The sequence below is a fragment of the Borostomias antarcticus genome (assembly GCF_949987555.1).
Source record: "Borostomias antarcticus genome assembly, chromosome: 3".
Lineage (NCBI taxonomy): Eukaryota > Metazoa > Chordata > Actinopteri > Stomiiformes > Stomiidae > Borostomias > Borostomias antarcticus.
In genome coordinates, this window is record NC_140236.1 from 14,090,582 (window position 1) to 14,106,580 (window position 15,999).

Consider the following 15,999-nt stretch of genomic DNA (forward strand, 5'->3'; position numbering starts at 1 on the left):
TAAAACAAAGTGAAGTCTTACAAAAGATGTTTAAATAAAGAAACTCCAGAAGGAAAACGTCCTCCTAGTTTTTTTTCCTCTTTTTTTTTTCTCTCAGCCTTGTATTTGGACATGTGACTGCTCGGCCTCTGGCTAACGGGATGGGGGGGGGGGGGGGGGGCTTACCGTCACATCTGCCAAAGGAACCCTCCCAACTGCTTCTTATGTGGAATTCAAACCTTTCTTGGTTCTCTTGAAAATGACATCCGTTCTGTATGTCGGGTGATTATTCTCACCCCACCACCACCCTCGGCTCTGATCCTGCACCTCCGCAGCGCTCTGGTTCACTCTGTAGGCAGGTCGTCGCTCGGCGTGGGAGGGGGCTGCGCTGCGTCTTAAGTGGCATGGTTACTATAGCTTATGTATGTCTGCTTGGAGGCCAAAGCTGTGCATTTAAAAGTGAGAGAGAGAAAAGAGAGAGAGAGAGAGAGAGAGAGAGCAAGAGAGAGAAAAAATGCATGTGTAAGATTGAATAAAGACATACCTGTATTAAACCATGTTCCAGGCCCTGTCTTCCACTACATTCCAATGATTTCTAGGAAGAGTTAAATAAATGTATGACTCCATCACTCTGTGTGTCACCAGGGCATGCAGATAGGAACCCATTGTGGTGACAAGGTAATTGACATGAATAGCAAGCTATGAGTTATATTTTTCGTTGTTGGGGTTTAGTATGGCAGAAATGATACACTTCCAAGTCAATGTATTGCTGACTGGATATTGTATCTAAATGCAGTACTGTTTATAGAGCAGTGGACAGGTGTGACTAGTAAATGTATCACAAAACTAGGCTTAATCTCTTCATCTGGATGCTCTTATAGATTACCGTTACCCACATAACTGTGCAATATATGACTGATACAGTTAATAACTGTCTTGAGACCAATTCATAATCAGTTCTCACAGCATGTATAATGTTTATGTTTCTCATTGTAGGCACAGTATACTGTGTATTGAATCATACAGTATGCAGCGGGACTCATTCAAATGCAAGGCCCCAATAACTGCATGCAGAGACCTGTGATCACTCTATGCATCAAGCAAAGCATGCAGGTGTGTTGATATACAGTAATATGCAAATGTTATCTGGAGGAAATAGTATGATAGGCAGAAAAATCTAATTACAGTATGATGCAGTCACGCGATTACCGTATATTAACAATGACACACTCAACAACTGTGTGACTCATTAGAACATAGGACACAGTACAGAGTATAGGCCTGTGTTTGTGGTCATTAGGGAAGTGTTTTAGGGGCTGAGGGCAGAGCTGTGTATGTGCTGGATAACTACCAGACCAGATCTGACAAAGCCCTAACACTGAATCCCACCCAAAATAGTCTCTCCACTCAACCACAGAGAGGCAGGGCTGTGTGTGTGTGTGTGTGTGTGTGTACTGTATATGTATGTGTGTGTGTGTGTGTGTGTGTGTGTGTGTGTGTGTGTGTGTGTGCGTGTATGTGTGCATGCATGTGTGTGTGTGTGTGTGTGTGTGTGTGTTGCATGATTCTGTGTCACCAATAAATAATACTCTACAGTAGGGAGCCCTTGCCAGTAGTAATCTTAACCACGGGATCTCAATGGTATTTCGAAAAATACCACTTGCAGCCTCAAGAGGGAGTAATGATACTACTCATTGACGCATAGCCTAATGTAACATAGTAGGCTACTTAGGCAGAGTACCACTTTCACTTTATGAAATCAGGAGAGTGAAAGAGAAGGCTCTCTAGAGTTAACAGATTGCCTCATTAATGTTATCAGGTTACCTATTAGCATTGGGTTTAAAAACGAAATATTGCCAAGTATGCGGTTTTGCCTCTGGCCTCACTTTCGTTTTCCTTTGCGAATGTTTCACAGAAGCTGCTATAAGTTTGAAACCCTCATTGCCATGTTTGTTTACCATGTTTAATGCAAACAATGTGGAACATTCTTCAAAAGATGTTCAAATTTAAGCAGAACAGACACTTACAAGGCAAATTTGCAAGGAAGTATAGGCAATCTATTATGTAGGCCTATGATCCCCAATTCCTATAATTCTGAACAGATACCTGTCATTCAGCTTTCTCGTAATCCGCAGTGTGATTGTTAATTCCTTGTTCATATAATTCAATGTTTTTTTTTTTTTTTAAATCACCAGTCAATCAAAGGTTACGAGTGAACATGTGCCTATTCAACTGTCCTAGGCCACGTTACACTAATCTGTACTGAGAGAGCTCGTAGTAGACTGGTACAACAGCTCACATTACAGAGCCAAATAATGATGTGACGCTTTGGAGGTAGAGGTGGGTCAGGGTATCATCGTATAATTCCTTATTCCATAATAATTTCAAAACGAATAAACGGTAAATCGACCATAATTCTGTTTTTTGTGTCTAAACCAATAATGGAAACACCTCTTCCAAAATGGCCTTTTTTTGGTTCTCGGCTCGTTCCTTTTATCATTATTCCTTTTGGGACTGAAGAATGTGCCCACAGTTGTCTATCGCGGTATATTCATTAATTGGTTTCGAGCCGTGAAATGGATAAATGAAATCACGTGGTCTGTTGGTCACGTGGTCCAGTCTAGCAATAATGGAAAAAACACTTTCAAAATGTGGTTCTCCGTCCGTTCCTTTTATCATTGTTCCTTTTGGGACTGAAAAATGTACCCACAGTTATCTATCACTATATTCATTATTTCGTTTCGAATGGTGAAATGAATAAATGGAATCACGTGGTCTGTTGGTCACGTGGCCCAGTCTAGCTTCACGGGAAGTGAAAAAACGTGTTCGAACATTACAAAATAAAAGTCCATTGCATTGAATGGCCATCTTTCAAGGTTTAATTAACACGCAGGTAGCGTATATATATATATATATATATATATATATATATATATATATATATATATATATATTTATATATATATATATATATATGGATGGATTGATTTAATGTACACACTATTTTATTTAGTTGAAGTGTGAATTAATAGCCTGGAAATAGCAAGTGCTGTTGCCGCGCTGGTCAGTTTACTAAGATGACCAGCAGAAGTCCCTGTTTAGCAGGGGTGTAGTGGTGACTAAATGGCCTACGTGGGTAAACTCTGAGTAAAGAAGTGGGTATATGTTACAGTTTTTACATTAGTGGTGTTTAAAGAAGGGAGTAGGCCTATACTGTGGATAAAGAAGTGGATAGACCCCATGAAGACCCTCCACTACACCACTGTTGTTTACCATATCTGGTATCCATACTGTGTCTGTCTGTCATCTGTTACTATCATGGCTGCAAAATGTCCTCAAACTGATATGAGGAAATTAACTTGATAAGTCACGCTGTCATCCTCCCCAGACACCTGTGTGTGAAATGGACCAGTGGCACAGTGACATGTAGCGATGACACTATATGTAGTTTTACTTCAATGCGTGCTGTACTTATGTATGGATGTTTTTATGTGAGTATAGGTGCCTCAGCATCCTGAATATGTAACAGAAATATCCCCATGAAGCACAATAAATGCCGATCACTGTCCGTTTTGTTATTTTGAGTGATATAACACAACTCTCAGCTTGTGCAAGTTGAGAGGTTTGCCCTCAGTGAAATAAGAGTTATGACCAAATTCAATCATCTTTGTGGGCATTAACAGTCAATCTTGGAATTTTAAACAAGCCCATCGCCACCACAAAACCAAAGCCTTGCTTTTAAATTTCAACTTTATTAAATGAATCCTTTATACCCAGGGTTCTTTGGTGAATGCATTGAATATGGGACAGTCGAGATGCAGACATTATCTACTTCTTGGGGCAAAGAGGCTCCTCCAGCTAACTGTTCTCCTGTTTGAGGCGTTCATGATCCTGCTGCTGCAGGCAGGGTAGGCCTAACACCAAACCCTGCAAGCAAGGATGACCCCTACTCTTTAAGATAGACCCCAAGAACCCAGGATGATGTGAGCTCCTTCTGATAGACCCTACCCACCATGAATAACCCCTAGCCTACATCTTGACCTTGACCTAATCTACTTGAGCTCACTAGCATAGGCACCAGTAGGGTGATGATCCTTCCATGCTCCTACATATCTTGGGTCAATTATACATGCACCTGTGTTGATTGTTATTAGGAAGAGCCAATCCTGATTTTAGATGTCTTTTAGATCTGAGTTGTCTGACCTAGGAAGTTTAACCCTCCTGAACTAGTTTGTGTGACATGTTCCACCAGCAATAACCTACAGTAGTTGTCTAGGTAGCTTTTAGCACCTACTGTAGGGCAGACCACATTATCAATGTACTGATGATAAAATATAGTCTACATTTATCAGTCTGGAGCAGCAGCACACAGGATCACAAGGCCCTACAGAGAGTGGTGTGGTCGACTGAATGTACCTTAGGGGGCCACTCCCCCACCTTGAGGACATCTACACTAGAAGGTGCAAGACCGAGGCCAACAGAATCCTGAAGGATCCCAGCCACCCAGGCAATGGACTGTTCTCTCTTCTTTGGTCAGGGAAAAGGTACCGCACACATATGGCAAACACAGAGTCAGGAAGAGCTTCTTCCCACAAGCCAGCCGGCACCTGGATGAGTTCAACTAATGTATACAGTGCCACTATATCTAGTGTGTCAGAATATCTAGTGTATATGACATCACCACACATGTAAATGCAGATAACAGTATTGTATATACTAATATCTCACCCCTGGGATTATTTATTCAAAGCTATAGCATGTACATAACACAGCGGGTATGTATATCCATAATAGCACATCACGGAGCCTGCAGCTACATTTCACTGTGAATTCCAAGATTGACTGTTAATGCCCACAAAGATGATTGAATTTGGTCATAACTCTTATTTCACTGAGGGATCATGGTATGGGCAAACCTCTCAACTTGCACAAGCTGAGAGTTGTGTTATATCACTCAAAATAACAAAACGGACAGTGATCAGCATCTATTGTGTTTCATGGGGATATTTTTGTTACATATTCAGGATGCTGAGGCACCTATACTCACATAAAAACATCCATACATAAGTACAGCACGCATTGAAGTAAAACTACATGTCATCGCTACATGTCACTGTGTCACTGGTCCATTTCACACACAGGTGTCTGGGGAGGATGACAGCGCGACTTATCAAGTTAATTTCCTCATATCAGTTTGAGGACATTTTGCAGCCATGATAGTAACAGATGACAGACCGACACAGTATCGATACCAGCTCTGGCAGATATGGTAAACAACAGTGGTGTAGTGGAGGGTCTTCATGGGGTCTGAAGAATGTACAGTGCCACTATATCTAGTGTGTCAGAATATCTAGTGTATATGACATCACCACACATGTAAATGCAGATAACAGTATTGTATATACTAATATCTCACCCCTGGGATTATTTATTCAAAGCTATAGCATGTACATAACACAGCGGGTATGTATATCCATAATAGCACATCACGGAGCCTGCAGCTACATTTCACTGTACAGTGATCACTGGACAGTGATCAGCATCTATTGTGTTTCATGGGGATATTTTTGTTACATATTCAGGATGCTGAGGCACCTATACTCACATAAAAACATCCATACATAAGTACAGCACGCATTGAAGTAAAACTACATGTCATCGCTACATGTCACTGTGTCACTGGTCCATTTCACACACAGGTGTCTGGGGAGGATGACAGCGCGACTTATCAAGTTAATTTCCTCATATCAGTTTGAGGACATTTTGCAGCCATGATAGTAACAGATGACAGACCGACACAGTATCGATACCAGCTCTGGCAGATATGGTAAACAACAGTGGTGTAGTGGAGGGTCTTCATGGGGTCTGAAGAATGTACAGTGCCACTATATCTAGTGTGTCAGAATATCTAGTGTATATGACATCACCACACATGTAAATGCAGATAACAGTATTGTATATACTAATATCTCACCCCTGGGATTATTTATTCAAAGCTATAGCATGTACATAACACAGCGGGTATGTATATCCATAATAGCACATCACGGAGCCTGCAGCTACATTTCACTGTGAATTCCAAGATTGACTGTTAATGCCCACAAAGATGATTGAATTTGGTGTAGTGGTGTAGTGGAGGGTCTTCATGGGGTCTCTCCACTTCTTTATCCACAGTATAGGCCTACTCCCTTCTTTAAACACCACTAATGTAAAAACTGTAACATATACCCACTTCTTTAGGCTACTCAGAGTTTACCCACGTAGGCTATTTAGTCACCACTACACCCCTGCTAAACAGGAACTTCTGCTGGTCATCTTAGTAAACTGACCAGCGCGGCAACAGCACTTGCTATTTCCAGGCTATTAATTCACACTTCAACTAAATAAAATAGTGTGTACATTAAATCCATCCATATATATATATACGCTACTTGCGTGTTAATTAAACCTTGAAAGATGGCCATTCAATGCAATGGACTTTTATTTTGTAATGTTCGAACACGTTTTTTCACTTCCCGTGAAGCTAGACTGGGCCACGTGACCAACAGACCACGTGATTCCATTTATTCATTTCACCGTTCGAAACGAAATAATGAATATAGTGATAGATAACTGTGGGTACATTCTTCAGTCCCAAAAGGAACAATGATAAAAGGAACGGACGGAGAACCACATTTTGAAAGTGTTTTTTCCATTATTGCTAGACTGGACCACGTGACCAACAGACCACGTGATTTCATTTATCCATTTCACGGCTCGAAACCAAATAATGAATATACCGCGATAGACAACTGTGGGCACATTCTTCAGTCCCAAAAGGAATAATGATAAAAGGAACGAGCCGAGAACCAAAAAAAGGCCATTTTGGAAGAGGTGTTTCCATTATTGGTTTAGACACAAAAAACAGAATTATGGTCGATTTACCGTTTATTCGTTTTGAAATTATTATGGAATAAGGAATTATACGATGATACCCTGACCGAGGTGGCTGTCAGCTGTACCCTACTTAATTAAATTAATTTTGTAAGCCTACGTAGCCTAAAGATGGTGGCGGTATAGACTGTGTCAATATCCATTTCGAAATGCATTTTGAATTTGAATGCATTTTGTGTCTGTATCGGTTTGTAGGAGAATAGCCTACAAAACTCAGATCAGTGCACTCCCATGCGTAATGGTGACAGCCTATGTTTCCACTCCATATGTTCAGGTGGCAGAGTAGAGAGCTGTGCCATGGGCATCAATCCGCAAACCTCTCTTAGGCAAAAATCCATTACTGAAATTCTGATGAAAATGCTTAGGCAGCGATTTATATAATTGTATGATTCACTATTGGGTATGGATGGATGGTCTTAGCATGAGTCATTAAAATCACTATTTTTTTCTTCTAAGAGGTCCCTGGTAAGTAATACGTACTCCATACGAATTGCCCAATAGTGATCTAGCCTACTCGCGTTCATGAGGCAGTGATATTGATCAAACGTAGCCTAAACATCACAGTTGGCAGCGAATAGTAGGAGAGAAGTTTGTACAGTACATGAAAGCTACATGAGATAACTTGGCCCTTTGGTAGCCCCTCTGGTCGTGATAAAATCGGCCCTGCATTTTAAGAACCACACTTCCCACAATCCCCCACTCACTCGCTGTAATGATGGGGGGAAAAAAGAACAAACGCGCGTGGAGCAGACTGGATTGGAAGATGTTAGCTACTTTAATGGACTTTCTGGAAGAATGGCCTCAATGCAGGTAAATACCGGTCTCCTTTTTTTTTATCAATCAATCAATCAAAGCTTTATTTGTATAGCGCATTTCATACCCAGAGGCAACAAAATGCGTTTCAAATTTATGTGCATGTAGATAAATTTGCAGGGTGAAGTGTTTGTCTTCTTCCTGATATTGTGACACGCATGTCACTTCCATTTCCACCACAATATTTCCCACCGGTGTACTAGCCAGTACACCGTAATTCTAAAATAACAAGGTCTCATACAGTCTCATGTCACAAAAATTATTTTTGGGGTCTTGGAAAGGCCAATTCATAAACTAATATCAAGTAAAGGTGAATATTGAACTATAAAAAAGTGATCTCATTGTCCTTGAAAATATATTGATTGTTAAACAGGATCCGTTCGATTTTTTCCTTTTTAATAACACTCACTGGTATTATACTGATGACAGCGGTGTTAAGGATTACGACCCCTCGTCAGTTTTTAATAATACTCTATAGCCTTATACTAATATATAATCAATAAATACTGTAACACTATAATGCGATAAGCACTCTTGGTTGATATGCACTTGGATTACACATTCCTGGCTTCCTCATCAGTCAGGAGGGAAGTTTAATATTGACACCCTAGGTGATCTAAACGGCTGGGGATTGGGGCGTCCCCATTCCAGCAAAGACATTCCTGCGTAATGGTTCTTGCGCATTGAGATAATGGATCTAATTTATCAATGGAAGGTTGAAACCAGCGCAGATCCTATCGCAGAAATGATGGTAATAGTGTTGACGTCCCTTTCATCACAACATTAGTATGGTGCCAATCTCATCGTGGGCTATGAATGTTCGGGCATGATAAATGTGGCAGCTGAAACGAATCGTAATTATATTCTGGCCTCGCCCTTGCAGATCGACACACAAATAGCTAGTTATCTATTTAATAATCTATTGTGACAATAAATGACAAAAAAAACACAACATCTCAAATTACAGCTAAGACCTGTGTGGATTTCTTCCCTTAAAATATAATTTTTCAACTAGAAGGCTAGCAGTTTGGTTGCGAGGGGAGATAATTTGCGTCGTGGGTCCACCGGCGAGCTCTGAGGAGCGGAAGAGGTTGTATGGGGAGTCGGTGCCGCAACACAGTATACATATGTATACATATATATAAATATATATATATATATATATATATATATAGTACCACAAGACAACTGTTTGGATAATAATGTATTTACATTCAATGATATTGAACAAAATGCTAAAATGGAAAATTGCAAATTCATTGAGGTAGGCTTGGATTATAACCTCATATCGGAGGCTTGCTCCATACCAACTGAGCTATTGAACAATGTGTTACCCAATGTTGAATTGGTAGATAGATTGTCGTAATAAAATTATTATTATAAGGAGAACAAAGATGAGTTTGAGAAGAAGGTACTCGTGTAATATCGTGTTGGCTTTCATAGAATGTGTGAAATTTAATGATCCAATGATCAGACCTGTCTTCATTCGTAGACTAATAGGAGAAATACACTGTGACCCAAGCCAGCTAAATCTGCTCAAAGACACCACCTGGTGGTGGTGCATCACTGAAATGAAATAACGCCTGGCTGAAATCCCACAGGATTTCCTCCATGAAATACCACGCTGGTGAAATGCTGAGGCAGGGATAAGTGCTAAAGGCTCCCCACTGTATGTTACAATTACAACCCTGTGCCAATCTGTCAATCTTGTTGGGAGCATCCTGCACTGATTGAAAGTGTCAGAGGGAATTAAAAAAAAACTGTTGACAGCCTGAGTTTTGGGCAAAGATACTGGAAAAAAGAGATGTTTGATGGGCATCAGGTGTGTGTGTGTGTGTGTGTGTGTGTGTATGTCTGTGTGTGTGTGTGTGTGTGTGTGCATTTCATGGATGGGGGGCAGACTCTCCATTTCACCTACATGCTCTCCGAGAGAAGCATTGATAAATGAACCTTATTTAAATATTTATGCATTGCGAGGCTGAGATAAAAAATAGATGGTCCAGAAAGAATTGAATCTGGCAGTCTCATCTGTCTTTCCCTTATAGTTGTTGTACATCCCATTACCACAAATTCCTCCATTTGTCATCGCAGGACACAAACTACAGGGGACATGCAGCTATCACTTGTCACCCCACATCCAGGCAGTGTCATCCCAGCACATTAGCAGTGATCGGGGCTTCAGCACATTCATTGGCCATTCGCGGTGTGACACGTCAGGAGCGTTGTCCGTAGTGACAGGAGTGTGTCTGTGAGGATGAGGCTGAGGGTGAGCTGTCTGCTATTATCGGGGTTGTGGAATTACTGCCGAGGGCAGGGCAAGCCGTGATGCTCTGTGCGTAGCTAGACAAGCATGGGATCCAAGTAAACATTGACACTCAAATAGTGTGTGTATGTGTGTGTGGGGGGGGGGTCAAAAAGTGCTGAGAGGCAAGCTGACAGTCTACCAGTTACCTGAGCGTCTAAAGCCCATCACAAGGGCCTCTCTCTCCACAGTCTGGCACACAAGCACAAACAGTAGATGTTAGTCCCTCCAGGTTCCAGCCACAGTCCCGAGTCAAGATTCACACGGTTTCAAAAAGTCTGGTGTCTCCCCTAGGCACCGTGATCACTGTTTCTCATCCCGCGGGTAAGAGTGTGACGTCTCTCCATGCGAGTGGATATTTAAGCAATAACACACGAGAGGGAGTACATTACTGTGGTTATTGGCAGGGCTGTGCTGCGGTCGTAGGCACAAGAGCACAGTTTGAGTGGTGTAGCCAGCACAGCCGTGCCAATAACCACGATAAAGCATGACCTCGAGTGTGTTAATGGTTTTATACAACAGCACTGCCGTTAAATACTTTTTTGAACACGATGGGTTTATAGCGTTGCTTTCAGCCCTCCATAATCCAAAATAGTTATCCATTGTCTACCGTTGCTATAGGCAACCTAGCGTCAGCCAACAGCATTTTCGGAGTGATACATTTACCGGTGATTTGCTCATTGGTACTGTATATGGTGGCTAATGGCACTGCTCTGAATGTGTCTTGGCCAATCACAATGCGCGGTCGGAACTAGCCGTTGTACTGTATAATACACTTACTGTACAATCCAGATTAGCAGTAAGACACCTTGTAGTCCATAATGGAGATTTAGTTTATTGGATCAGGTGGATAGGATCACATCCTCTTCCTACACACGCTATTGCAGGCCAATATTACTTCCCCTCTGAATAATGTTAATTTACACATTTTCTTATCACCCTCCAGCTACCTGTCTCGTTGACATTTCCAATGGTACTGTATTCTAGGTGCAGAACTATTGTCAAGCCACCTGTCATAATCATTTGACATGAATAAATTGTTTGTTCTTTCGTTCCGGAGGTGATGGACTATATTCGAAATACTGAAAAGCCATTCATCGCACTCGTAACCAACTGATTGAACGGTGTGATAATCCATACTTTTTTAATCAGGTTTTTTGAGCACACGATTTAGCATCAGCATGTACATGACATTTACTCTGTCCAGGCTGAAATGTTGGGGCATGTACTTCCTCGTCCTGTTGATTGCTGGGAAGTGGCTGGAGGCTAGAGAGTTAATAACCCCAGACAGCCTCTCCGTGACCTGAATCTAAAGCCTTCCCTATTGATCCATCCTGATTACTCAGTCTACTCTCGCTGCACCTCTTGTTATGCCTCATGTTGGGGTTTTTGAGACAATGTTTAATGCCATGTGGGTCGACACAAGAAGTGTACACCCGATTTCCTTTCCCTGCATAACAACAGCTAATTTCGCAAAAGCTGTTGGAGGAGTAAAATAAAAAAGGACATTGATTACCTTCACGTAAAAGCTAGCTCATTGTGTATTAAACTGCTGTAACTTGGAACATTTCACTGACTTAATATCAAGCCAAGATGAATTACACCAAAACTGTATAATCCCTTGGCTGCATAAACATTTCCCTGTCCCCTAGTCGGTTAACATGGGGACCTTGGCAGTGGCTACTCACCTTGCGTCTCTAGGCTTTCACACAGCTCGGACTTGGCCTCTCCGTTGGGCCGGAGGCCGCCCTTGGGGTTGAACTTGTTGGACATGGTGGCGGCGGTGACCACAGCCTTGAGGCTGCGTTTGCGATTGGCCACGTTCTGCTCCGGGTGGCAGAGGACCACGTAGACCTTGGGCATGTAGAGCAACCCCAGAGACACGGACGCGCTCAGACTCACAGAGATGGTCAGGGTGGTGGTCTGGATGTACATCTGAGGAGGAGAGAGAGAGAGAGAGAGAGAGAGAGAGAGAGAGAGAGAGAGAGAGATAGAGAGAGAGAGAGAGGAGAGGATCAGTGTGGTGGTCTGGATGTACATCTGAGAAGAGGAAAGGAGAGAGAGCGAGAGAGGAGGTGGTCGATGTGGTGCTTTCGATGTACATCTGGGGTGGACAGGAGACAGTGAAAGAAGAGAAGAGTCATTGTTCCACCAGAGGACAGTGATGCTCCACTTGGAAAGACAGACAGACAGACAGACAGACAGACAGACAGACAGACAGACAGACAGACAGACAGACATATATGACCTTAATTTATCCCCGAAAGAAAATTATTTTTGTTGCATGGAAAAGTACACGTATAGTAGAACACAATAATACAATACAATGCAAGTATACTGTATACATTAGTACCATGGCATATGTAGCAAGTAATCATTGTAGCAGATTATGGACATGGCAAATATTGTAAATACCATACTGTGAGACCATATCACTGACTAGAATGTTGGTGATGCCTGATAAAGATCCGGCAAGCCAGAGACAGCCTGCTCTCCCCTACCCAGTGACTAATCAATCGAAGGTCACGCAGGGATGAACACATTTCGTTTAGACTGTTTCCTGTCAAACTCACAGTAAATGTGACAAAACCCTTTTAGCAAGGACTGGTTCTTTGAAATGGGATTTTGGGGAAAACATTAACTCTTCCTCTCACACAATGATCCTCCTACCTTCCCCTCTACGGTAATAAACCCAGGGCACAACATTCCTGAGGCCACATGGGCCCAACAGAGACTCACACAGTGAAATGAAGGAATATGAACATTTCTTTGTATTGTTTCTTTAATAAAGCTCAATTACTTTCTCCCAACTATGTGATGCAACCAACATGAGAACAAGCCCTAGGAATAAAGTATGGACATCGATGCATTGTACCGTATTTGTAACCAAGTGTTACTGTGTGTTGTAAATAACTGGTCCTATGCTGCTAAGTCAACTCTAGCAATGTTTGGTATCAATCTGAAGCTAAAATCATGAATCAGTTGATTATACATGTTGGGGGAATGTAATATGTTGAAACCATAACAGGGATATTTGATGATTCCAGACTCTTAAGAGAATCTTGGCTCCCCTTTTTATGACCCCAAGTGAGTGGGGGTCAAAGCAGCCCACAGACCCCTCACTCTGTGTGGGTGACCAATTGGTGCTGTCTATGCAGACAGGACACGCCTCAGTCTCCTGCCCTTTTTAAGTGGGGACAGGACAGATTCTCTCTCTCTCAAGTTTCTCTCAAGTTTCTCTCTCAAGTTCTAGGCAAGGATCCACGCTTGTGCCTGATTGATGAAAATCAATCTGTACCTGTGGAATTGCTGAGCCGCTACCTGCTAGCTAAGATCTCTGTGTAGTCAACGCCAGGAATTTCCACAAACTCTTCAGTCTTCAAACGATCCACCTCTGGCGAGAGCAGAGGTTTTGAACGAGACCTTTGCAACTTTTGAACTCTGGACAATTTCAGTTGCTGTGCATGAGCAGCGCTGAAATTGAACTCTTGAACCTCCAAGAATATCAATGTTCGCCAACAGTCTACCATCACTGTTTCGACTGGAGCGCAGACGCACTTCACCTTGCGTCGAAACCGAGCGACCATCAGTCACGTGCCTCTTCCCTTCTTAGAGCCAAACAACGCCTCTGGACGCATCGCTTTCCAGCACACTACCCGTAAGGTTGCCATCCAGCATTCTCTTTTGATGTGGTGTGATGCCAAGTGTTGTTTAATCTTAGAGGATTTAGGATAGGCTGTGATAATCTATGACATCATTAATTTCTGCTGTGTTTTCATAATTGCTGCATTTGTTTTCCATCTATTATTTAATTGTTATTTTTCATATTATTTTGATAATTGACCAGTCAAGACCTCCTCCTTCAGACTGATATTGATAAATTAGACTATTGATAAAGGTTATCTGTTTCCCTGGACAGGACAGGGTGGTGCCCCATGTACACAAGTTGATTTAATGTATTAAATACATATTCCTTCATATTTATGATAACCGCGGTATAATCAAAAATTATACCTAGTCATATAGTCATATTTCCACAACTCTTAGACTGCTACATCATAATGCACACAGGTACTCCATCAATTTACTGTAATATAACTATTTTGTAGGGAACTAAACTGACAACAGTATGCTGGAAATGCAGTCACCACAGGAAAAAGGTTAAACTAGCCAGGGCTGTGGTGTGTGTCCGTCTTCGCAGGGGTTTCCCCCATAAAGAATCCAATGCAAAAAAACATGCAGATGAACAGACGCTTAAGCCGTCCGTCCCTGACGAAGACGGACCGGAGCACTGGGGTTGGTCCTCAGGCGTGGCTCACGCACGCTGCCTAATGTCTGCTCCCGGCTGCCCTTGGAGGAAGGACGATGGGATGGTTAAGAGCAGACAAAGCATTTCATCGGTGGACACTCCAGTCATTCATACGTGTGTGTGTGTTTCGGCATTGCCACCTACTCCGTGTGATGAGTGTGTGTCTCACTGCATGACCAATAAAGATTTTTGTTTGTTTGTTTTGTGTGTGTGTAAGAGTGTGTATCAAGCCATCAGATGTACTCGTAATAACACCCATTTTGGTACAGTATGTGCAGTTGTCCTGTTCTCATTCTATTAGTCATCAGCACAACTCATGCATGTGGGGTTATTGGTGTGTTTATTTGTTTGTTTATGACACTGTTTTTTTGGTGTGTTGTTTGTTTGTTTGTTTGTTTATGACACTGAAGTAATGCAGGATCCCTAAGGGTGGGTGACTGTAGTACAGATGTCTTGCACCAGAGGGCTGTGGTGTGTGTGTGTGTGTTTTGTGTGTGTGTGTGTGTGTGTGTGTGTGTGTGCGCGTGTGTGTGTGTGTGTGTCAGATAGCAGCTGGGACTCCCAGCTGTGGAGAGGAACCATGACTTTAGGCAGGGAGCATGGAGCATGCAGAGACAGCTTGGAGCAAAATACAAGCGCCTAGGAGTTATTTCCCCATTCAGTAGACAGCATGTCATACCAGAGGAAATTTCAATGATTAGAAGTCATCTTTGATCAGCATTTGGCTTCGGTCGTACAAACCAATTTATCTCCTAACAGATTTGGTTTCATATTTTCATCATGGATTCCCAGAGATATTCCCACAGTAAATATCTAATTCTCTGGTCTATCTCCTGTCTTTTCAACCCGAGTATAGACTGCCTGCCTGGGAGAAATGGAGCATACGTAAACACACAGCATCATAGAAATATGCAGTGTCCCATATCTGGATCAGTGACGGCTGGTTCATCGGGAAAATATGGGCGACGCACCACCAAAAGGAAAAGAGAGGGATTTCTACCGGTGTTACAATAGCATCTTCTAATTTGTCCTGCTTCTGAATAACATTGTCTGCTCAGTGTCAAGTCATGTTCTATGGAGTACCGCCCCATTTGGACGATTTCAGTCAGATTGAAAATCGTCCAGGTTGTTCTGAGACTTGCATGTAAAATCTTTTTATTTTTCTGTAGGCCCTGTAATGCAATCTCTATGGGTTCCGGAGGTACTTGCACTAACGTGTTTACATCATACAGTACATTCAATAAAACAGCTGGTGCCAAGCTAGTCACATTCAACATGGCAACTCAAACTCAATTCAGGCATTAATTATTTGGATTAAATGCTTAAATTATGTGTGTAGGCCTTTTTTTTTATCACCGTCATTGTAGCCATTTCCTATATCGCGGAAACCCTCTGCAAAATCGTGGAGAAACTCTGTCAGAGTACAGGTACAGTATGCTATCATAGAGATGCATCATCTCTCAGAGAAGGTGAAAAGGCATGACACATCAAAGATGCATATGGTCAGTTGCCTGACAGTACATAGCAGTAGACTATGTCAAATCAAATGAAATAGAAAGATAAACGTAGCCTACACAATAAATATGCCCCACTTTGAGTTGTAAAGGTGGTAAATAGCCTAAATAGTTTTATTCCTTGCACATTATCAGCCCCCGTGCCGCTA

At 42.1% G+C, this 15,999-nt stretch overlaps 1 protein-coding gene across 1 annotated transcript in view; it reads right to left on the reverse strand.

The window, feature by feature from the left end:
* Window positions 1-374: 374 nt before the first annotated feature.
* LOC311307250 (metabotropic glutamate receptor 4-like) overlaps window positions 375-15,999 on the reverse strand; it is a gene marked incomplete at both ends in the record, with an annotated part of 188,717 nt that continues 173,092 nt past the window's right edge. The window contains 2 exons of the mRNA XM_084436047.1: window positions 375-424; window positions 11,716-11,962. Of these exons, the coding sequence (XP_084292173.1) occupies window positions 375-424; window positions 11,716-11,962 (297 nt within the window). The remainder of the gene's footprint in view (window positions 425-11,715; window positions 11,963-15,999) is intronic.